Source organism: Carcharodon carcharias, chromosome 9 (genome assembly GCF_017639515.1).
Source record: "Carcharodon carcharias isolate sCarCar2 chromosome 9, sCarCar2.pri, whole genome shotgun sequence".
Classification (NCBI taxonomy): Eukaryota; Metazoa; Chordata; class Chondrichthyes; order Lamniformes; family Lamnidae; genus Carcharodon; species Carcharodon carcharias.
Window position 1 is genome coordinate 55,237,264 of NC_054475.1, and position 26,035 is coordinate 55,263,298.

General features: G+C 41.1%; 1 protein-coding gene across 2 annotated transcripts in view; it reads right to left on the minus strand.

The window, feature by feature from the left end:
- Positions 1 to 24,786, minus strand: part of LOC121281934 (AT-rich interactive domain-containing protein 2-like) — a 298,430-nt gene extending 273,644 nt beyond the window's left edge. For both annotated transcript variants that reach the window (XM_041195162.1, XM_041195161.1), the window contains exons 1-2: positions 24,061 to 24,786; positions 23,156 to 23,249 (exon numbers count right to left, since the gene is read on the minus strand). In XM_041195162.1, coding sequence (XP_041051096.1) covers positions 23,156 to 23,249; positions 24,061 to 24,146 — 180 coding nt within the window. In that variant the 5' untranslated portion in view covers positions 24,147 to 24,786. The remainder of the gene's footprint in view (positions 1 to 23,155; positions 23,250 to 24,060) is intronic.
- Positions 24,787 to 26,035: the final 1,249 nt, after the last annotated feature.

The window sequence follows — 26,035 nt, forward strand, 5'->3', positions numbered from 1 at the left end:
GGCAACTAGGGATGGGCAATAAATGCTGACCCAGCCAGCGAAGCTCACATCCCGTGAATGAATAAAAAAACACCCAGCTCCACCTCTGCACCATCTCTCTCAACCTTCCCATTCCCTCTGCATTGTCAGATATCAACATGCACTCTCAGGCAAGCCACGATTTCCTCCATTTAAATAAAGGAAAGACAAAGAACATAATTTTCAACTCCTACCACAAACTCCACAACTTCTCATTCTCCTCCCAGCCACTGTCCTCAGTTTAAGTTAGCCTGTTTGCAATCTCAGCATCCTATTTGATGCAATACAGAGCTTCCAACCTCGTATCTTCTCCAACATGACCAGCTCTACCTTCGACCATCTGCTGCTGAAACATTCACACATGTCTTGTCTCCACTTTTTCAATGCTCTCTTGGCTGACCTCTCAACCTCCACCACATCTCAGCTGCTACATCCTATCACACACTAAGGCCCATTCACCTACCAGCATTATCCTTGCTAACTTAGAGACTCTCAGTCACCCAATAACCCAAATTAAAAATTCTCATGATCCTGTTTAAATAAATAGGTCTGGCTCACACTCTCAATTATTACGCAACGACCTCTGCTGGAATTGAGCATGCTGTTCCAGGACAGGATTGGACTTGTCTATAAACTTCATTGGGTATGGACTGTATCCCAGGAAGGAGTTAAAGGAGGAGGAAAATTAGCGAAGAAAATTAAAAAGCATTGCAGCGGAGTCTTAAACTAGCCTGAAGTCCAAAGCAACCAACCAGCTTTGAATTCAATGTTGAAGTACTGGCCCCAAGTTTCCAAATTTATGCACTGGCTCTGAACTTTACATCACTCTGTTCTGAGATTGGAATACTACATCATTTGGTTCATATGTGTGAACAGAAGAGTTACAACAGTAGGTTTTTTTTTAAAAAATGCACTGATTGTTCTTCTCTCCATTCTCCAAAGAAATTACAAACTAGAGAACAGATATGAGGCCTGACCCAGACTTCTGCTAATATTGTTCTGCTAACATCGTTCTGTAATAATGACACACTTGAATACACAATAGTTTCATTAGCCCTCAAATTTTTCATTGCCTCTCTTGGCAGAACTCAGCAACTTGACGCATCTAAGCTAGCACTACAATCACACTCCCCATCACATCATGCTGGTTTCCACCCAATCTTTTTTAGAATGTACTCATTTAGCATTCTTTCAGTAATTTATTTAAAGTTACATTCAATCTTTAACTCAATGAATTGAAAAAACCTTTTTGCCCCTCATCATCTACTCAAGACATTGAGGCCAATTGTAGAATCCCAATTGTTAAGCAAAGACTGAATCAAACCAGACGTCTTTTATGGTTTGTATGATTCAGTTAAATGCTGCCTTTAGAAACATAGAAGCATATAAAGTAGGAGCAAGAATAGGCCTATCAGCCCATCAAGCCTGCCCCGCCATTCAATATGATCGTGGCTGATCCTCTATCTCAACACCATATTCCCGCTTTCTCTTCATACTCCTTGATGCCCCTAATACCCAAAAAATTATCTATTTCTTTCTTGAATATACTCAGTGACCCAGTCTCCACAGCCTTCTGTGGTAGAGAATTCCACAGGTTGACCACCCTCTGAGTGAAGAAATTTTTCCTCATCTCAGTCCTAAATGGCCTGCCCCGCATCCTGAGACTATGGCCCCTGGTTCTAGACTCCCAACCAGTGGAAACAACCTCCCTGCATCTAGTCTGTCTGGCCTTGTTACAATTTTATACGTTTCAATCAGATCCCCTCTCATTCTTCTAAACTCTAGTGAATACAGGCCCAGTCGAACCAATCTCTCCTCATACGAAAGTCCTGCCATCCCCAGTATCAACCGAGTGAACCTTTGCTGCATTCCCTCAATGGCAAGTATATCCTTTCTTAGGTAGGAGACCAAAACTGCATGCAATAATACTCCAGGTGTGGTCTCACTAAGGTTTTGTATAACTGCAGTAAAACATCCCTACTTCTGAACTCAAATCCTCTTGCAATAAAGGCCAATATACCATTTGCCTTCTAATTGCTTGTTGCACCTGCCTGTTTACTTTCATTCACTGGTGCACAAAGATACCCATATCCCTTTGTACACCCACATTTTCCAAATATATCATTTAAATAATATTCTGCCTTTCTGTTTTTCACACCGAAGCATCAAACTTGATATTTACCCACATTATACTGCATCGGCCATGTGTTTGCCCACACACACTTGTCTAAATCGCCCTGAAGCCTCCTCGCATCCTCCTCAAAACACCACCCAGTTTTGTGTCGTCAGCAAACTTAGAAATGTTGCATTTGGTTTCCTCATCCAAGTCATTCATACATATTGTGAATAGCTGGGGTCCAAACACTGATCCCTGCAGGACACCACTAGTCACTGCCTGACAACCAGAAAAAGACCCATTTATTCCCACTCTGTTTCCAGTCTGTCCACCAATTCTCAATCCACACCTGTATATTACCCCCAATCCCATGTGCTTTAATTTTGCTTACTAGCCTCTTATGTGGGACCTTATCAAAAGCCTTCATGAAGTCCAAATACACCACATCCACCAGTTCTCCCTTATCTATTCTACTAGTTACATCCTCAAAAAACTCCAGTAGATTAGTAAAGCATGAGTTCCCTTTCATAAACCCATGCTGACTTTGTCTAATCCCATTAATGCTTTACAAGTGTTCAATTACCACTTTTTTTTTTACATATAACAGACTCGAGCATTTTCCCAACTACTGATGTTAGGCTAACTGGTCTGTAATTCTGTTTTTTCTCTCCCTTGTTTTTTTAAAAAAAAAGTGGGGTTACATTTGCCACCCTCTAATCTGTAGGAACTGCTTCAGGGTGTATAGAATTTTGGAAGATGGCCACCAATGCATCCAATATTTCCAGGGCCATTTCCTTTAGTACTCTGAAATGTAGATTATCAGGCCCTGGGGATTTTTCTGCCTTTAAGCCCATTAATTTCTCTAGCACCATTTTTTTTTTACTAATACGGACTTTCTTCAATTCCCACCTCTGATTAGGCCCTTGGTTCCCTAACACTTATGGGAAATTATTTGTGCCCTCTTTTCACAGAATCACAGAGTGCAGAAGAGGCCCTTCAGCCCATCGAGTCTGCACCAATATGTGAGAAACACCTGACCTACCGTCCTAATCCCATTTACCAGCACTTGGCCCATAGCCTTGAATGTTATGACATACCAAGTGCTCATCCAGGTACTTTTTAAAGGATGTGAGGCAACCAGCCTCCACCACCCTCCCAGGCAGTGCATTCCAGACTGTCACCACCCTTTGGGTAAAAAAGCTTTTCCTCACATCCCCCCAAATCTTCCTGCCCCTCACCTTGAACTTGTGTCACCTTGTGACTGACCCTTCAACTAAGAGGAATAGCTGCTCCCTATCCACCCTGTCCATTCCCCTCATAGTCTTGTACACCTCAATCAGGTCACCCCTCAGTCTTCTCTGCTACAACAAAAACAACCCAAGTCTATCCAACCTCTCTTCGTAACATAAATGTTTAATCCCAGGCAACATCCTGGTGAATCTCCTCTGCACCCCCTCCAGTGCAATCACATCCTTCCTATAATGTGGCAGCCAGAACTGCACACTGTACTCCAGCTGTGGCCTCACTAAGGTTCTATACAACTCCAACATGACCTCCCTACTTTTGTCATCTATGCCTCGATTGATAATGGCAAGTGTCCCATATGCCTTTTTCACCACCCCATAACATGCCCCTCCGCCTTCAGAGATCCATGGACACACATGCCAAGGTCCCTTTGTTCCTCAGAACTTCCTAGTGTCATGCTATTCATTGAATACTTCCTTGTCAGATTACTCCTTCCAAAGTGCATCATCTCACACTTTTCAGGGTTAAATTCATTCTGCCACTTATCTGCCCATTTGACCATCCCATCTATATCTTCCTGTAGCCCAAGACACTCAGCCTCACTGTTAACCACCTGGCCAATCGTTTGTGAAGGCAGAACCAAAATATGAGTTTAATCCTTCTCCCATTTCTTTGTTCCCCATCACAATTTCCCCGTTTCTGGCTGTAAGGGACCTATATTTGTCTTTGCTAAACTTCTACAGTCAGTTTTTATGTTCCTGCAAGTTTACTCTCATACTCCATTTTCCCCTTCTAGATCAATGTTTTCGTCCACTTTTGCTGAATTCTAAGCTTCTCCCAATCCTCAGGCTTGCTGCTTTTTCTGGCAATTTTATATGTCTCCTCTTTGGATCTAACACTATCCCTAATTTCTTTTATAATTCATGGTTGAGTCACCTTTCCTGTTTTATTTTTGCACCAGACTGGAATGAATAATTGTTGTAATTCGTGCATACGTTCCTTAAATATTAGCCATCGCCTAACCACTGTCAACCCTTTGAGCAAGGTTCCCCAATTCATCATTGCCAACTCGTGCCTCATACCCTCGTAGTTCCTTTTTTTTAGATTCAGGACTCTAGTTTCAGATTCAACTTCTTTACTCTCCACCCTAATGAACAATTCTATAATTTTAACGGCCCCAAGAGACCCCACACAACAGGATTGTTAATTAATCCTTTCTCATTGCACAATACCCAGATTAGGATAGCCTGCTCTCTAGTTGGTTTCTCAACATGTTGGTCTAAAGAAACCATAAAGTACACATTCCAGGAAATCCTCCTCCACATTATTATTGCTAGTTTGGTTTGCCCATTCTATTTGTAGATTAAAGTCACCCATGATTACAGTTGCACCCTTATTGCCTGCATCTCTAATTTGCTGTTTAATGCCTTCCCTTACATCGTCATTACTGCTTGGGGGCCCAAAGACAACTCCCACCAATGTTTTCTGCCCCTTGGTGTTTCTTATCTCCACCCAAACAGATTCCACATCATGATTTTCTGAGCCAATGTCCTTCCTCACTATTGCATTGATTTCCTCCTTTACTAACAGTGCCACCCTACCCCCTTTCCCTATTTGTCTGTCCTTCCTAAATATTGAATACCCCTGGATGTTCAGTTCCCATCCTTGGCCACCCTGCAGCCATGTCTCTGTAACTGCAACAATATCATAACCGTTTATATATATTTCTGCTGTTAATTCATCTGCCTTATTGTGAATGCTCCATGCATTAAGATACAATGCCTTTAGACTTGTCTTTTTAAGCTTGTCAGTCATCTTAGCTTTATTTTGCACTATGACCCTATTTGTTTTCCACCCTTGTTCTTTCTGCCTTCCACTTTTGCTTCTTACTTCTCTGTCTTACATTTCTATCCTTGTTTCCCCCTCCTCTATGTCCCTGCTCAGGTTCCAATGCCCCTGCCATTCTAGTTTAACCCCTCCCTGGCAACACTAGCAACCCCCACCCCAGACATTGGTCCCAGTCCTGCCCAGATGCAACCCATCCTGTTTATACTGGTCCCACCTTCCCCAGAGCTGGTCCCAATGACCCAGGAATCTGAATCCTTCCCCTCTACACCATTTCTTCAGCCACGTAGTCATCCGATATGACCTGTTATTTCTACTCTTGCCAGCAAGTGGCACTGGTAGTAATCCTGAGATTATTTCCTTCGAAGTCCTACTTTTTAAACTTATGTCCTAACTCCCTATATTCAGCTTGGAGCTCATGCCTTTTTTTAACCTATGTTGCTGGTACCAATATATAACACAGCCGCTAGCTGTTTGCCCTCCCCCTTCAGAATGCCCTGCAGCCCCTCTGAGACATCTCTGACCCTGGCATCAGGGAGGCAACATAGCTTCCTGGGGTCTCTTTTTGCAGCCACAGAAATGTCTGTCTGCTCCTCTTACTATTGAATCCCCTATCACTATAGCCCTGCCATTCTTCTTCCTCCCTCTAGTGCAGCAGAGCCACCCGTGGTGCCATGGACTTGACTCCTGCTGCTTTCCCCCGAGAAGTCGTCTTCCCCAACAGTATTCAAAACGTATATTTGGTAGAGATGGGGATGGCCACAGGGGATTTCTGCACTTCCTGCCTTCCTCTACTCTGCCTGGTGGTCACCCATCCCCTTTCTGCCTGTTCAGTCTTTACCTGCAGTGTGACCATCTCACTTTATAAAATGAGCAATCAGGAAAACTGATTTTATTCACTTATTAATTTAGGACAATAGTTATTGCAGAACAATGGTCGGCCAAATTAGCTCTTACCACAAACTTTAAGTATTGGGCTTCAGTTCAAGATTGTATCAGTCCCTGTCTGCCCTGAGCCAGCTGTCAGCTGTGGTGGTGATGCAACTAGCCTCAGTCCATGGGATAGGAGGGTAAAAAAAAAACTAGAGGTCCAATCTTCATTACTACCCAAGGACACCTGACAGAGAGTTTGCACGCGAGATAGCAAGCAAGAGGAAAATCATGCTTAATTGGGATGTCAGCTATGGCTTGATTGGTCACATATCACCCGAGTCAGAAGTTTCTGGGTTAAAGCACCTCCCCAGGACTTGAGCACACAAAAAAAGGCTGATACTCTAACGCAGTACTGCAATAGTGTTGCACTGTGGAATGTGCTGTCATTCAGATGAGGGGTTAAATCAAGGTGCTATTTGTTTTTTCAGGTGGACATAAAGATCCAAGGCACTATTTCAAAGAAGAGCAGGGGAGTTATCCCCAGTGCCCTGAGCAATATTTATCTTTCAATCAACATCGCAAAAATAAATTATCTGGTCATCATCACATGGTGTTTGCAGGAACTCGCTATGTACAAATTGACTGCCATGTTCCCTAGTTTACAACAACAGTTACGCTTCAAGAGTACTTCACTGGCTTTAAAATGTTTTGACATGATCACAGAAGCACTACAAAAATCCAAGTCCTTTCACACCACCGAGATAGGCCGCAATACTCAAGGATGCCATGTGGGAAGTCATGGCACGGTCAATTTTCTCATCCCACAATAAGCCTTGGACTCTTCTAACAGAGCAATTTTGCTTTTTTTAAATTACAGATTGTGTCACTTTGATGGAGGTGTGTGGGGGGTGGGGGGGCGCGAGTGGGAAAGAGAAAAGATTGCCTCGTGATACGAATGGTGTGTCATTACCAGTTTCAAAATTAACGAGTATATTAGGATGACATCACTTTTTCTTAACTTCTGACCTCCAAGCAGTATTACTATTAGCAATTTATCACACAAGAAACACAAACACACACTCACCAGTGTCAAAATGGTCTGAGTTCCAGCACCTCACTTCAGGACTTCAGCACATAATCTAGAGGACCAGTTTAGTTGAGCTGCATTGCCCACAGTGCCATTTTTTGAACTAGACTTAAAAAAAAAAACACTTTACCTGTTTTGACAGTTTGTAAAACTATCCTATGTCACTATTTGAAGATGAGTCGGGGAGTTTTTTTCCAGTGACCTGGTTAACATTTATCCTTCAGTCTACAATTATACTTCAGCCAACACCATGAAAACAGATTATTTGATTATTTCTCTCATTTGCTGTTTATGCACAACTTAGCTGCTGTGTGGTGCCTTCATAACAGTAACTACACTTTAAAGATAAAGGCTGAGGAGTTTGGAATATTCTGAGATTTTGAAAGTTGCTATAAAAATGCAAGTTCTTTCTTTTCTCCCTTATTTTCTGCCATGTGTTGGGAGTGATTGTGGTTAAATGCATATTAGGGAATTGCAAAACCAGCAAGCTGTGTCAGGAAAGAACTTTAGTCAACCATGCGTATGCACATACAATTAAAAGTCTTGCATTTAACACATATCCATGTCTTTAAGACAAAAAAATATATCCAACCAACTAGATACAATCAAAATTCAATTTCATTGACTTATTAAGAAAACTATCACCAACAACAAACATCAGAAAACCACTCAAATTACTTGGTTGCCTGGTGCAATTTCTTCAAATCACATTTCTCCTTCTTACTCCAATCCAGGCGCTCATTCGCCAGTCTTTTAAAAAAAAGCTAATCCCTCTGACATTCCCTTTCTGAACCGAACAATCTGTCCTCAATAAAGGACCTTAACTTCATCCTTGAAACCTCACATTAACAAATGCCAAACTTGACATGATGCTGAACTTTATTCCTGCTGCTTACAACCAGTGCTTTCTTTTTAAGCAAGACACATCTTTGTAAATCAGGCCCTTAATCATTCAAACATTTCTGTTGACTTGGACTCTGCCCGCTGCTGAATTTTGAACCATCTGAGCTTCTCCACTCCCTTCACCCACTGATCTATTTTTCTCGAATTCGTAGTTCTCCATTCCTAACCCAGTTCTAACCCTGCTGAGAAGGCTATCACTGTTTTATGATATAAAGGTCCAACTGCCTGAGGACACTCGCTAACCAACTCCTTCCAGACTATGACTCCACTACCAATGCCAAACTATTACTTCCCTGACCATCAATGATCCCACTTCTTCTGAAAATCTTCTCCACTCTAAATCTCAGTTCTCAAAATCTGTATAGCCCATTTCTGCACAATTCCCAAAATACCCAAACAAGACTGCCCCAGCAGATGTATTGTTTTAGCTTGCTCCTGTCACACTGAACAAGTCACTTACTAGTCTCCATTCTCCTTCTCCTACATCTTGTCCAGTCTCTACCTTTCCATTTTTGTGAGCTTCCATTGCTCCATCAGTTAGACTTTCATGGCCTCCAAATCTTTGTTTCACCATGAAAAGTATAGACTTCTACACTTCCATTCGCTCACCAGGTCCTCCACCTGTTACTCAATGAGTGGTCCAATCAGGCTAATCTGTTGCATGACCCTCCTATATTTGAACAGTTCCTTTAATGTGGAGGAAATCCATGGACATAAGAGAGGTGTCACTATACAAGTCATGTGGAACGTTGTCACAATCTTACTTCAGCCTCCCCATTACACTGATCAATGTTAGCACCATTCATTTCTTTCACTATGATAATCAGAACTTCGATGACTGCATTTCCGATTTCTACCCATCCCTCGCCATTACCTGATCTATTATTGACTCTTCCTTTTCTGGGTCAAACAATTGGCAATGGCTTTTTAAAGATACCAAAATGCCAAAGATTCCAAGCTATTTGGAATATGCTTCTTCCCACCTTACTGGCTATAAAAAATTCCATCACTTTCCCCACTTCATTTTTATCTATTATGGCAATATCAATTTCCATACCATAGCTTCTGAAATATACATTTTCTTCAACCTCACCGATGACAGGGCCATAGATTATGTCTGCAATTTTCCAAGTCATCTCTCCCATGACAATGGTTAAGGTTGATCCTGTCCTCAATTCCTATCCCACTAGTCTCTACATATGCTACATCACATTCCATTATTTCCAGCATTTAAAATCTCTCCTTACATTGAGAAGACTGACACAGATTAACTTAATACCTTCATTCTGCCTAGATGGGGGCTCCTAAACTCGTGAGTTGTCAGTTGATTTCTCCCTCATTCCCACTCTGACCTCTGTCTTTAATCTCTTTCAAAGTTTCAACTAAGGTCAACACAAGGTTCATTTGATTTTTCATTTAGTACCAACTTTGATAAACTTAGGTTCCTGTCATTTCTGTACTCCCCACTACCAAGTTGCTCAGTCAGAGGCTTGGAGTTTCTGCTCATCTGCATTGTTTCTTGGAGGACAATTTTCCCAAAATTGTCCAGATCAGCACAAAAGAATTGCACAATTCCAAGTGCAAATTACATCCAATGTAAATCAAGTTAATGCTGTCTTTTGCACTAGTTTAAAAAACATTACACTGGAAGCTTGCTTGACTCACCAAACTGGACATGCCCACAGATCAAATAAAGTGTCATTGCAAATTTCCACTGTCTGCACTCATTTGCAGGCGCTCGAGGAGGTTCTTAAAACTATGCTGTTTCTTTTGAACGCAAGGACACTAATACAAATGTTATTAAGCTTTTGAATTTTTAAAAATTACTATGAAACTGTCTCCAGTATACTAATATAACTAGCAAACAGTTCTATTTTCCTTAAGTTATTTTTAGTTATTTAAAGTCAGATTACTCACCAGTCCGACTAGACACTCCGATTAAAAATGCTTATTTGTGATAAAGCCATTTTCAGCCAAATTAATCATTTTGCATCAAGTTACCAATCAAATGCATCAAGGAATATTTTTTAGCATTGCTCAAAACTCAAAGCACAGTATCCAACATTAAATGTTATTCCATGATTGGACAATATTTGTTAAATAATCCTCAGCGCACTAAAAATTACACTGACAACCAATTTAAGATTGTCAGTCGGACTTGCAGTGTGGTGCATTTGCATTTACTGGGAGCAGCATATATTAATACATAGGGCCCTGTTCTTAGTGGACAGAAAGAACACATACACACATTGCGCCTGTTTCAGCTAATCAAATTAAGTGAAAGTCATTTGTTGATGAGTGCAAGGTGAAAAGCTTCGACAAAATGTCTTTTTTCAGCAATACTCAAGTTCTGTACTACCAAACGACTACTTGAATATTTTTTAAAAGCAAAGAAGTATTATGCTCAAAACCATTCCATTGTCTGGCTCATGGAAGATTTTACATTCAGGGAATGAGTTTGGGCAGAAATTTGAGGAAAAAGAAAATTCTCAAAAGTAACACAATTTTGGCCTTGACTTAAGCCCTGAACATCGATTGCACACAAAACCAAAATCTTACTAAAGTTCCTTTCCACCCCGAGGCCAAGTTCCCCTCTATTTTCCACTGACCCCCGATGTCTCCACTTTTTTTTCCTATGCTCCTTGCTGCCTAATACTACAAGGTAACACGATCCATCAACACGTTCAAACTCCATTTCAGCATAAGTTTCATATGCTCCCCAATGTCATTTGTCAATTTTCTTATTTTGTTCCAACAATGTTTTCCCTTCAATTGTGCGCAATTATTACATAATTACTGTCATGATCTTCAAAATCCATAAACTCTAGCTGATTTTTACTTCAGAAAAATAACCTAAAACCCCTAAAAATCACTAAGAATATTGCTATTAATTCATTCAAAATAAGCCAAAGCTAAACACATGCTAATCTAGAGCCCCCTGTATAATGAGGCAAAAATGGGTAGCTTGTGCCAGACACAGAGCTGAACACTGCAGAAAGCCTAGAATAATACAGAAAGTACAGGGATGAAATTAGAAGGGAAATAAGGAAAGCAAAGAGGGGCATGAAAAAATACTGGGAAGTGAATTCAAGGAAAATCCAAAAGAGCAAGAGGATAATTAAGGACCTTTCAGGGACCAAAAATGTAACATACATGTGGAGGCAGAGAACATGGGTAAAGCTCTTAATGAATACTTTGCGGTTGTCTTCACAAAAGAGGAAGCTAATGATGGCGTCACAGTTAAGGAAATATTGTGTGAAATATTAAATGAGCTAAACTTTGTATGAGGGGAAGGGTTTGGCATCTTAGAAAGTCAAAAAGTCGCTAAGCCTGGGTGAAATATATCCCAGGTTCTTTAAATGAAGCAAGGAAGGGAATTATGGGGGCTCATATTTCAAGCCTCCTTCATTACAACAATCGGATCAGCAGATCAGAAGACCATTAACGTATCGGAGTTTAAAGAGGAAGGGATAATGCAAATAAATAAAGGCAATTCATTTAACTTTAGTTGTGGGCAAATTATTGGAATCAATTCTACTGAACATATTTAGAACATATATCATTTAGAAAGGCATAGATTAATCAAGGAGAGTCGGCATGAATTTGTTAATGGCTATTCACAATATATATTAATGATTTAGATGAGGGAACTAAATGTAATATCTCCAAATTTGCAGATGACGCAAAGCTGGGTGGGAGGGTGAGCTGTGAGGCAGATGCAGAGATGCTTCAGGGTAATTTGGGCAAGCTGAGGGAGTGGGAAAATGCATGGCAGATGCGGTATAATGTGGATCAATGTGAGGTTATCCACTTTGGTAGCAAAAACAGGAAGGCGGATTATTATCTGAATGGCTATAAATTGAGAGGGGGGAATGTGCAACGAGACCTGGGTGTTCTCGTACACCAGTCGCTGAAGGTAAGCCTGCAGGTGCAGCAGGCGGTAAAGAAGGCAAATCGTATGTTAACCTTCATAACGAGAGGATTAGAGTACAGGAGCAGGGAGGTCTTGCTGCAATTATACAGGGCATTGATGAGACCACACCTGGAATATTGTGTGCAGTTTTGGTCTCCTTAACTGAGGAAAGATGTTCTTGCTATAGATGGAGTGCAGCGAAGGTTTACCAGACTGATTCCTGGGATGGCGGGGCTGATACATGAGGAGAGATTGAGTCGGTTAGGATTATATTCGCTGGAGTTCAGGGGGGGGGGGGGTCTCATAGAAACCTATAAAATTCTAACAGGACTAGACAGGGTAGATGCAGGAAGGATGTTCCTGATGGTGGGGGAGTCCAGAACCAGGGGTCACAGTCTGAGGGTACGGGGCAGACCATTTAGGACTGAGATGAGGAGAATTTCTTTACCCAGAAAGTGGTGAGCCTGTGGAATTCGCTACCACAGAAAGTAGTTGAGGCCAAAACATTGTGTGTTTTCAAGAAGGAGCTAGATATAGCTCTTGGGGCGAAAGGGATCAAAGGATATGGGGAGAAAGCAAGAGCAGGCTATTGATTTGGATGATCAGCCATGATCATAATGAATGGCGGAGCAGGCTCAAAGGGCCGAATGGCTTACTCCTGCTCCTATTTTTTTTTGCTATGGAAGATCTTGTTTGACTAACGTGATTGAATTTTGAGGAGGTGACAAGTAAGGTTGATGAGGGCAATGCGGTGGATGTGGTCCACAGGGATTTCTGCAACGCCACTGACAGGGTCTCACAAGGGCAAGCTAGTCACAAAGACTACGTTTGCTGCCAAAACCATGTATGCGCATAAATATGAAAGCAAAATACTGCTGATGCTGGAAATCTGAAATAAAAACAGAAAATGTTGGAAACACTCAGCAGGTCTAGCAGCATCTGAGGAGATAGAAACAGGGTTAATGTTTCAAGTCCATATGGCTCTTCTTCAGAGCGGTGGATGCGCAGTTGTATGTTGACAGTAGGCCCAGGTTAATGGCTGCCATCTTTATAGGGACAATGTGCAGGAGGGCACATACACAGTCATCACTGCCCCAGTCAGCAGGAGGAGAATGCTGTGAATATCTATCCTGCAATGATAGACTTTGGAAACTCCTTTTACAGAGCAGTTAGGAGAGGAGGACTAACACACAGCAAACTCAAACCAAGAAAAATGTTTGTCTCATTTGAATTTCTATCCTGGACCGACAGTGATTGATTTTGGAAACTTCTTTTACAGGTGTTTATAAGGGAAGGATTTGCAGACAGGACAGAAATTTTGGTCAGTGTTTCTGAACTGTCTCACCAACCCAGTAATGTAAGTGGATTAAGGTTGCTGTGAGTGTTAATTGTATATTGTCTCTCCTCCTCCTGCCACTCTGAATTCCAGGCTGCAGGAGTGACCTCACTGGATTTCTGCTCGTGTGGGCCAGTGCACATTGTGCAGCGAGGTATCGGCCGCCATCATGTATGGCCATATAGTGCTGGCAGGAGAGAGACAGTCAAAAAAGTAAAAGCCCTTGGAATCCAAGGGTGAGTGACAAATTGGGTCCACAATTAACTTAGAGGCAGGAAGCAAAGGGTAATGGTTGACAAGACATTTTTACAACAGGAAGGCTGTTACCAATGGGGGCTCTTTACGGCTCAGTGCTTGGTCCCTTGCTTTTTGTAGCTTATGTTAATAATTTAGATTCAAATACAGGTAGCATGATAAAGAAGTTTGTAGATGATACAAAAGTTGACAGTGTGGTTGAGTGAGGTGGAAAGCTTTTGACTGCAGGAAGATAAAGATAGTTTAATCAGTTGGGCATAAAAGGTGAAAATGAACTTCAATCCAGAGAAGTGTGAGGTAATGCATTTTGGAAGGTGCAACAAGACAAGGGAACAAACAATAAATGAGAGGATACAGAGATGTATGGAGGATAAGAGGAATCTTAGGAGTGCATGTCCACAGATCCTTAAAGTTAGGTTAGGTTGCTAAGTAGATTAAGGCAGCATATGGTATGCTTTCCTTTATTAACAGGGGGATAAAATATAACAGCACAGAGGTTATGCCAGAACTGTATACAACTAGTTAGACCATAGCTTGTGTACCAGATACAGTCTGGTCACCACATTACAGGAAAGATGTGATTGCACTGGAGAGGATGCCAAGGAAATTTATGAGGATATTGACAAGACTAAAATGTTAGCTTTGAGGAAAGATTGAATAGGGCTTGTTTTCCTTGGAACAGAGGCGCTGAGGAGTGACTTAACCAAAGTGCATAAAATTATGAAGGGACTAAGTAGAATATATATTTCCCTTAACAGAGGGGTCAAAAACCAAGGGCATAAATTCAAAGAAATCTGTAGAAGGATTAGAGGGGAGATGAAGAAACTTTTTTACACCGAAAATAGTATGGACCTGGGACTTGCTGCCTGAAAGGTGGTGGAGGCAGAAATTCTCACCACATTTAAAACATACTTGTGTGTCTACCTGGAAAGCTGTAACTGCAGGGCTACAAACCAAGTGCAGGAAGGTGGTATTAGGTTGGGTCATCGACTCGCATGGACACGATGGGCTGGATGACCTCCTTCTGTCTTGTAAATTTTCTATGATTCTATGAAGAGACGGCAAAGATGTGCAATGCTTCCCAAATTCCCACTTGGTCTCCATTGCAATTGCCTTTCTTTAACAAAGAAGCTGCTTGCTCCACACCTCCTGCCACCTGTCCTTATAAAATTAATAGGTCCAACACCAGCATCGCCAAACCCTAAACAACAAAGACACATGCAAATTAACTCTACTGTAGCCCCATGCTTCATATGCTTCCCAATGTCTTTTACTACCTCTTATCAACTCCCTTCTGTTTTTACTGACCATAGTTTGCCAGTATACAAGATGAGTTTGTTACACTTGTAGTATCACTTGTAAATTTATGTCATGGCAAAAGTAAAAGTACCCAGAAAAGATTTGCAATGCACAAATGGAAAATACCTAACTTTCAGAAAACATTTAAAAAGTATTAAAGCCAGTCTGACCTCTAACTGACTCGAGATTCTAACCGACAACAATTAGCCTCTAATTGATCCAGAAAGCTAGAACACAATGACACACTGAAACTTTACAGGGATGTGCTACGGTATAGACAGACATTTTAGAATACATCATACATGGTATGTTACTGTTGTATAAAGGATGTACTCTCTGACTTATTGTGAGAAGTCCCATAAGAAATTGCTAACAACTACATAAAGGCAAGTCAAAGATAATAAATAGCCAACTTGCCCACTGAAACTCCACCTTTCAGAAACTCCAACCAATCCTGCTGGATTTCAGTGTCCCCAATGTTTTTGCCTCCTCAGATTTCAAACGTTTACTCTTTGAATAAACAAGTTTCTTCTGATATCCATTTTAATTTACTTATCATTAAGTTGAATGCATATCTTTGTTTTGCCATACTTTTTTGCCTTAACCTGGAAGTAATACTTTGTGTTTACCTTACTTATAGCATGCTATCCATCTCAAAACTGCTCTTTCACATATCTCTGCACCTTCTATAATTCTGACCTGAGGTATACCTTTGCAAGCTCAAGTTATTTGAGAAAGGTCATTTAATCCAATGTGGTCATCTATCCAGGAAAATTGTATAGTCCCACCCCAATGCAGTACCAAACTCTTTCTTTAATAATTCCAGGGTTGTGCCTCCACTTCTGCACCTGGAAGTTTATTTCAGATGTTATAATTGTTTCTGTAAAGATTAACTTGCTGACATCAATTCTAAATATGCCTTTAACTAGTTTGAACTGGAGCTATATTGCTCAGCTATCATAATTTATCTCGAGATAATATTCCAAATCTAACTCTCCCCTATTGTTTACTACCATAAATATCTGATACGGAGCCGTATTGACTCACTTTCTTCTAATGCTCAAAAGCTCCAGTTTCTCCAATCTTTTCTCACACATCTAACATTCAACAACAACCTTATGGGTACTTGACACCTTCACCAGTGGTTAATGACCAGACTCGACACAGAATTCAAGGTTTGATTTGAGCAGGGTACTGTGTGGCTTCAGCTTGACTGCTTTGAATATTTATTGTATCCTTTTACTTGATTTTTTGATTGCAAAACCTGTCCAGTCACTACAGAGAAGCATCAAGTCTACCTGGAACTCTAGATTTTATATCATTCTAAGTAGTTGCAGCATTGTTCTATATTTTCCCTCTGTACTGTATTTTATACTTATCCATATTAATTGTCACCTGCCGTTGTTCTGTCCACTTACACATTTTGCCCAAATCATTTATATTTCTTGAGCTGTTTCTCCTAGTTTGGCATCATCACATGTGACTAATTTTTAGTTTCTGAATCTAAGTCATTGATGTGAATTAAAAATAGGAACAACAATGTCAATTCCTGGGTTACCCCGCTCAGGACTTCCCTCATGCTGGTAAAACTCTTCTGTCACCGCTTTCAACACTGTCAATTTCTCATCAACAACAACTTGCATTTTATATAGCTGCTTGAACATAGTTAAACATCCCCAAGTGCTTCACAGGAGCATTATCAAACAAAATCTGACACTAAGCCACATAAAGAATTATCAGGATAAATGACCAAAAGTTTGGTCAAGAAGTATATTTTAAGAATCTTAGAACAAGTAGAGGGGTAAAGAGTCAGAAGGTTAAGGGACGGGCCTAGGCAGCTGAAAGTAAGACTGCTAACGGAATCATTAAAATCGGTGATGTGCAAGAGGGCAGAGCACTGAGATCTGAGAGGGTTTTAAAAGCTGGAGAAGGTTACAGAGGTAGAAAGGGGTGAAGCAAAGAAACAATGTGAAAATAAGAATGAGAATTTTAAAATTGAGGGGTTGCCAAATCAGGGCAGGATGGTGGTGCAGTGGTTAGTGCTGCTGCCCCACAGCTCCAGGGACCCAGGTTTGATCCTGACCCTATGTGTGTGTTTGTGTGGTGTTTACACATTCTCCCAGTGTCTGCATGGGTTTCCTCTGGCTGCTCCAGTTTCCTCTCACCGTCCAAAGATGTGCTGGTTAGGTGGATTGGCTACTATAAATTGCCCCCCAGTGTGTGGGTGAGCCCTGTAATGGGCTGGCATCCGTCCTGGTTGTATACCACCTAGCGCCCATTGTCTGTCAGGATAGGCTTCGACTCCCTGCGACCCTGAATTGGATGAAGTGGTTCTGGAAAAGTAAGTGAGTGGGTTGCCAGATCATGAGCCAATTTAAGAGAGCAAGCATAGGGGCAATGAGTGAACAGAGCTTGTTATATACCAAGCATATGAACAGCAGAGTTTTGGATAAGCTCAAGTTTGCATTGGGTGAAAGATGGGAGGCCAGCCAGGAGTGTTGGAATAGTCAAAGTTACAGATAATGAAGACATGGATAAGGGTTTCAGCAGGGGCACTGAGGCGGTGTGGAGTTGGGCAATCTTATGGAAGTAGGCAGTTGCATTGATGATGCAGATATGTCGTCAGAACCTCATCTTAGGGTCAAACATGATAACAAAGTTGCAACTGGTCTGGTTCAGTCTCAGACAGTTGTCAAGAGGAGAGATGGAGTCAGTGGGAGGAGGCCAGGGCAATGGCTTTTGTCTTCTCAATACATCATTGGAAGAAATTTCCACTCTGATACAGAACATCGGACACGAATGCTAACAAATTAGAAACAGTGGAAAGCTCAAGAGAGGTAGTGATGAGATAGTTGGGTGTCACCAGCATACATGTGAAACCCGACATTGCGTTACTGGATGATGTTGCTGAAGGACAGGTTATAAATAAGAAATAAAGTGGAGGGCAAAGAATGGGTCTTTGGGGTCTCCAGAGGTAACGATTGGGGAACAGGAGCAGAAGACATTGCACGCAAGCCTCTGACGATGACTGGATAGATAAGAATGCAATCCCTCTCAGCTGGACCATGGAGGACAGACACTGGAGAATGATTTGGTCAAGTACACTAAAGTTAAAGACAAGTCAACAAGGAGGGGAACAGCTTATCATGATCAGTCACAATGGATTGTCATTTGTGACTTTGATAAGAGCTATTTCAGTTCAGTGGCAGAAACCCAACCGGCAAGGTTCAAACTTGGAGTTTCTAGAAAGGTGGGCACAAATATGGAATGCAGCAGCTTGTTTAGGACTTTGGAAATGAATGGGAAGTTAGAGGTGAGGGTTGTAGTTTACAAGAACAGAAAGGTCAAGGATTGTCATTTTTGAGAGAGGGGTGATGACAGCAGATTTGAAGGATAGAAGAGCAGCTCCTGAAGAGAGAACCATTAACAATATCTGCTGACATGGGGATCAAGAGGAGAAGATGGGTAGTCAGCATTTTAGTGGGTATAGAGCAGAGGGGGCAGGAGGTGGAACTTATGAACAAGATGAGCTCAGTGGGAGATAGGAGAGAAACTAGAGAAACTTGGGTTTAGAGATATGGTGACGAGAGCCTTAGAGAACGTTTGGTCTGGTGAGCTCAGAGAAGGGAGGGAAATGGCTGAAGAGCTGGCCTCGATCTTAAGTGACAAAAAAGTCCACGAGCTCCTTGCACTTCTTGGCAATATCGGTGCAGAAAGCAGCAGACAGGGGTTTAAGGTGGCCATTTGTGGCGGAGAAGCCAGGATTATCTTTGCATTCCAGAAAGCTTCTAGAATAGTGAGCAGTTTTGGTAAAGGATCCAATCATGATTTATGTGGTATAGTCAAATTCTGCAATGACTGGCTAAACAGTTGTCTGTCCTATATATTTAAGTCTCTATTTCTTGGACTTAAGGGGCCAGGGTGAGAGAGACAGTAATGTTTTTAATGAGGACAAGGGCATCAAATGTGGAGATGACGGTATGACTGATAAGATTTATTTCTGCAGCTACCGATCTGAAGTGCACTTGTAATTTCTTGCAGGCTAGTTACTTTTGGTTGGAGGAGGGGAGGGACAGAAATAGATTTGGGATGTAAAAGTAAAATACTGCAGATGCTAGAAATCTGAAACAAAAATAGAAAACGCTGGAAAAACTCAGCATATCTGACAGCATCTGTGGAGAGAAAAACAGAGTTAACGTTTCGATTCTCTATGACCCTTCTTTAGCTCCGAAAAAGGGTCATACAAACTTGAAACATTAACTCTATTTCTCTCTCCACAGATGCTATCAAACCTGCAGTGTTTTTCCAGCGTTTTCTGTATTTGTTATAGATTTGGGGAAGGTTGGGTGGGGCCCCCCCGGAAGCAGAATGCCAGTAGAAATTGATACAAGAACAAAACTCGAAGATGGCCTTATCTGTGATTGGCACAATGGCAGTAGCAAAGCCATATGAGATAATAAAGGTCAAAAGGGTAGCCATGGAGAGATTAAGGGAGGATAGGAGGGCTGTGAACTCAGAGAACAAAGAGCCTGTTGAGTTGAGATGGAAGTTAAAATCACTCAGGATAAGAAGTCGCTTGAATCTCTAGTAGCCTATGGTGCAGAACCGTGTCAAAGGCTTTTTGGAAGTTTAAGTACACAACACCAAAGGGCTTTGAATGATCTACCCGGAATATTACCTCCTCAAAACAACAGGTAAATAAATCTCAAAGGCTTGTCTTGCCCAAAGGCTTGACTGGTAAATTCATTGCCTGGGAGAATAGTGAGCATTACAGATCACACTCACATTTTGTGCTAATTTAGCTGATATCAGCTTGGACAATAGTGAGGACACAACAGTGGGTCACAATGGCCCTTGATAGAATAGCGAACAAAAATCCAATGTACCACACCTGATTACTGCACAATTATATCAGTTGGGAAGTATGACTTTGCAGACATCAAGTGTGAGCAGATTTAGATACAGTTCCATTCCTCATACAGTCCCAACCCAGGCTCATGTATAGCTGCTCGGACAAATTAACTAAGGGCTGCAAATGCCCAAGGAACCGCAACGGAGAGCCAGTCAGCATGTTCAGGAAATTAAAGGAAGGGAGAATCATATTTTCAAATGTTCCCAAAAGTACAGAAGTTGCAAGTGTGAGCTTGGAGGTTTGCTATGTGCAATCAGAAATTTAAACTGGGAATGTGAACAAAGGCATTTGGAAAACTGCCCAAGGAAGGGTATTTTTTCCCTCTTAAATTGCAAAACAAGTCAACGATAGCCAACCCAACAGGGCCCCACTGTAATATAGTTAACACAGTCCTTCTACCCAGTTGTGGCCCCTTGCCCTTCCTACCCTCATATCAATAAAAATATGAACTTCCACCAATTCTGTATTCTCACCACAAAATGTTGTATCAATCTCACATTTTTCATTTATGTATCTGACATGCAGCAGATTAAAATGATGAATGCATCAAAAATAGCCAAAAGAGGCACCATAGGATAAAGGAAAGAATTTCTCGCAGAAAAAAGCTTCCAGAAAATACACAAGTAGTATACATTGGGGTGGCTCATTGATCAACCTAGTTCATTGCCTAATAGAAAGCTCCAGATGGCAACACAAATTCATGCCTTCAAATCGTATTCCAGTTATTAAACAATGGCCTTGCCTATAAAAATAGCACAAACAAGATCAAGAATTTTCATTTGGTAGTGCAGAACTCGATTGTTGCTGAAACGAAGAGACGTCTAAGCTTTTCATTTTGAACTCATCAGGACACTCGCAAAAATATCAAAATAAGGGGAAAAAACAACAATTTATACTATAAGCGAACAGAGTGCCAACCAATCAGCACTCTCCTCACATACAGTATAAATTGTTTTCCCCCTTACATTGGTATTCCTGCAAGTGTCCAAATGAGTGCAAGATGAAAAGCTTGGATATGTCTCTTTTTTCAGCAATAATCAAAAATTTTCTTTGAATACTGCATTAAGTCATATACGCCCAACTAAATTAACACATTATACACTCACTAAAAACAAAAGTTAAATATGACTTCCTTACAATACAGTACTTGGGAACATAGAGGGCCTTTTTTTCCTTCAATCTGAATAAGTTAGTTGCACTGTGTGTAGCTGCAATGATATGGTTAATGCTTTTGGCATCGTTACCTCTGAAGTCTCCCAAGGATCTAGCCTAGGCCTACAACACGCACCTCAGGGATATTTCCCCAAGACAATGTCAGGATGACGACACCAAGCTCTACCTCTACACCCTACCACCTTCTTATGCTGTCATCCTACCTGGATGAGCTGAAATTTCCTCCAATTACATATCAGAAAGATGAAAGCCATTGACTTTGGACCTCTACAGATTCCACTTTTTCGCCCCAGATTCTATCCTTGGCAATGGTCTCAGGCTGAACTAAATTGTTTGCAATTTTGGCATCCTACATAACCAAGTTCAGTTTCCGACCCCACATTCTTTCAATCACAAAACCTGTCTGCCTTGTAATGTTATCAGTCTCCTCTACCTCAGTCCATCTGCTGCTAAAACCTTCACCCATACTTTTATTTGCTGCCCTTGTCTTAAACTGCCAAGCTCCGGAATTCCCTCCCTAAAATCAGCTACCTCTCTTTCCTCTTGCAAGTTGTTGTTCATGATCTCTAGACTCAACCATCTGAATGCTCTCCTAGCCAGCATACCATCTTCAATCCTCCATAAACTCAAGCTCATCCAAATTTCTACTACCCATATTCTGAGACGTATCAAATTGCGCTCATTCATCACTCTTGTGCTTGCCACATGAACTCCTAATTCAACAATATCTCAAATTTAAAATGATTAACTTTGTATTCAAATCCCTCCATATCTCTAATCTCTTTCAGCCTTACAACCTTTCATGAACTTTCTATTCCATACCACAACAAATTTTTCTCCTCCATTCCAGGAAATAAAATCACCTCATCCATGGAAGTTATGCTATAGTTTCCTGTACTGTACAAAGTGCAGAAATCACTACAACTATTGCAAGAAAAATTACAAGCTGAAGAGATTTTAGTTTGTTCAAGTGAATGCTAAATTTCCCAGTTTCATCTCAGCTTACTTTTAAAAAAAAATCAAAATTCCCCTCTTTCCCCAAAACCAAATTTGATGCAAGGATTTAGGGAGGGGATTATGCTGTTCTATGATAATTTCAGTGCCAAATATATTAATGTTATGATATTTCTATGCCAGGTACTTGGTTGGGGAAGGAAAATGTATCAGGGGGCCCTTCTGCTTATTTTAACAACTGAATTTTTTCTTCCGAATATATGACCAACACTTTGCTATGCAATTTTTAAGGATCTAAATATTTAATATACAGCCTTTAAAAATTGTTAATCAAATTCTAAAATGCGAAGAAAATTCTCTTCAACAGTCCGAAATGCCTTTTGCTGATTCTTATTTCAATGTATGTTGATTGAGGCCTCCAAAAGGCCTAGCTGGGCATGAAGCCTATCAAACCAATTTTGTTAAACAAATACCCGCGATCTATATCCTTTAAGAGCAATTTAACTGCAACAGACGGTTGGATTACAGACTCTCAAAGATCCTCACTGCACTGCCCTACGTCTCGCTCACATTATTGATGTTACACAGTCGCTAATTTTCAGTTTCATTCACTCGCTCCCTCACTCTTTACTGGGAGACGGGGCAGGCCTTAAGGGCTCGCACAAGCCTGTCAATTTCGCAAAAACGGATAATCTTTCGAATAAAAATGTGAAAAATCTTCCAAAAAGGTACAGCTGCTACTTTTAAGGTAATGTTTAACATTTTTTATTTTTGAAAAATATATATTGTAGCCGGATTACGTCCAGTTCATAGAAACCAAATTGGAAATCAGTCTTTAAAATAACTATTCAAAAATTAAGGTTTATTTTCCATACATTTCAATAACCGTATACAAAAATACTAATTATTGGGGAATCTACAAGTTTGGTAAGCTGAAAATTTAGGTAAATGCGAGTTTCCTTCTCCAGCCACAGGGCTGTCCGAGACTGCTGCTGACTCCAGTTTCTGTCAACAATGGAAGCGATTTTTAAAAAAAAACTAAAAGTCACACCAACTAATATTTTTTTCCAAAAAAAACAAATAAAAGTCAGTGCCAGCAGTAAAGAAAACGAACGCAGAACTTTTAAGAAACGGGATACATTTCAACTGGTGGGGCATCAAATATAGCCTTTAATTTATAAAAGGCATCATTATCTAGTATTTTTATTATTGCATAAATATATTACCTTGGCGAATCCCCCGAGTGAGGTGACTCTGCTGTATAAAGCACTCAAATCCAACTCTCTCCCTCCGATTATTGGGATCTTTCTAAAGGATGTCCTAAAAATATTAAAAATAAGTCTCAGCTACACACATTTTTAAAGGTAATTTTAAGTAATTATTAAGAAGGGAACTAGCACTTTAAAACACAAACGCAAATTCCACTCAAATTTGGGGCAGAAAATGAGTTATAAACATGGGGATATAATTTTTTGTTGTAAATACTGAATGATGTAGTTTCAAAACGAGTCAAATGCTGGTGTCAAATCCAGTCACCCAAAAAGTTGAGTTGTTTACCAGCTCTTAAATTTAAAGTGAAAAAAGTAAAAAGATTTTTTTAATGGAAATAAAAATGATAAAGAATGTTTAAAGTTCTACTTCCTTCCCACACACAGCGATGGAGAAACCCTCTCTCTCCCCTTTTAAACCTGGCAGATAATTACAGCAATTGGGCAATAGAATGTAAAAATTGCAATTCCAAGTATTTGTCTCAAAAAGAGTGGAAACGAAAATTGAAGAAAAATACTTCCTTGCCAATAATTACTGCTGGCACATGGTGGTGAAAGAAGACGAGAAACTGCAGCTAATACTCAAGCCTCTCTGCTGCGCAACTCCCCTCGCTATTTATATAAAAAGTTTTTTAAGTGAACATATTTCATCCTTCACAATAAAAATGATCCTCATTCCCTGTCGCCTTTGGTGGCTGTTCCGCTACCGAGTGACAAGAGAAAGCCTATGAAGGCCGCTGAATAAAACCACCACATACCTCATCCCTCCCCTCGTCTTATTGTTAAACGGTTAATTCATGTCCAACCCCCCTCCCGCCGCTGATTAAAAGTTGTATTTATTTTCTGCTGATTATATTTTTTACCCTTTACTCCTGTGAAAGTGCCGCAGCTCATCCAGGAAACTCCTGCCAGTCCTCAAACCGCCGCTTTTACTCGGAGTTTTAGCCATAATAATCCCTCTCTCTCTCACACAGAAAAAAAAATACTCCCCAAATAAATAAAAAACAACAAAAAAAAATCAGAGAGAGAACTCTCGGGATAAATCAATCCTTATTTTATAGGATTATTATATATATATATATATATATATATATAGTCTCTACAGTCTCTTCTTCCTCATCTCCGGAGAGTCGGGCGCCGGAGCCCGAGCCATCGCTGGCCACGACGGGAATTAAAGCGGAGCTTTGGGGAGGAAAAGGCTTCGCCGAGAGATCGAAGCCCCGGTTACTCGCACGGCAAAGCCAGAGCTCGGTGCCGCTCGTTACACCGGGGAGCGTGTTTTTTTTTTCCGCCGCTCTCCTATAACAATCCTGCCAGCCTGTGAGGGGGGAGGTGAGATTTTAATCTCCTCATCACCGTCTCTCGCCTGCTTTTTTTCTCTCAAAGGGCCGGGGGTTTTGGCAGGAGTTCGGTTCGTTTCTCTCCATCGGCTCCCGTTCTCTTTTTTTGGTTAAATTTATAGATTTTTTCGGAAAAAAAAACGAATCGAATTTTAATTTCTTTTCAAATTTTTTTCTTTTTTTTCTCTCTGTCTCTCTCTCTTCCCTCACAGACAATGAAAACCGAGCGGCCGAGCAATTACCCGCCAGAGGGGGGGTCCTGCAATTCCGCAAAACAGCCTGCCGCCATGGCTGCCTACCAGACGCAAGGTGGGTTGGGAGTTGGAGTCCGTCGCCCCACTACCGGACGTTCGGAGACAGGGGGAAGGTCGAGGAAGGAGGACTACGACCTCCAGGGTGCACCGCGCCAGCTGTGCCTGGTGCTCGGGCCGCCAGACTCCGTTAAAAAGGAGAGCGCAAGCGATGGTTGTCGGGAGATGTAGTCTATGTACCGCGGAGGCAAGGTTAAAGGAGAGCAGAGTGATAGTGGGGGTGGAGGGGTGCGCGCGCATTCAGCAGCGTTGTAGTTCCCGCGAGCTCTGCAATCCGACTGAAAAACAGGAAGGGCGAGGCGGGAGGAACTACAAACACCGGCATGCAACGCGCACAGCCTGTTGGTTGCCTCAAAATGGCGGCGCGCTGTGCTTCTGTGTATTGCTGTGTTCAGAAAGTAATTATTTTATTGAGGACTGTTTGGGTTTTGACTGCTTTAAATGGCCCACTCTCAGCAGCTGGCAAATCGCAAATATTCCCGTTGGAAGTTAAGCTCTTGCCATCTCCTTAAATGTAGGTAGAATAACACAGTTAACACCCACTGGTGTTCGACATGTTATTCATGACAGAATAAAGTGCAGGTGTCGAGCACAGTTGGTTTCTTGTTTAATTGTAAACATTTTATATTTCGTATCTATTAATTTAAATATTTCAATGGTTATAACGAATATGTGCTCAGTTGTCTTTTAATAATCTCTGTTTCTGCTTTTTTTACTTTGTACATATAAAAGCTGGTTAAACTGAGGAACTGCTTTAAACGTGGTTTGAGACAATTGTTAATTTTAATCACATGTCCCGATGGTTTGTATATTTGGAACAGTGTTATTTCGGAGTTCTCTGCACAATATGTAGAATTGCAATATTGAACTCCGTTCCACGCAAGTTAAAGGAGCAAAATTGCTCGAGAATTGTACCCTGAATTATTTTAATTGCTAATGTTGAACGTAGCCATTTTTTGATAAATTTGACATGCATTAGCATTTAATTGGCCACATAGAATGGTTACAACACAGTTGGAGGCCTTTCGGCCCGCAGTGTCCAAGTTGGCTGTTTAAGATTCGGCCAGTCCCACTACCTATACCTTTCCCCGTAGACCTGCGAGGTCTTTTTTAAATTAATTATTCAATATTCTTTTGAAATCCACGATAGCATCTGCCCCCACCACATTCTCAGGCAGTGCATTTTT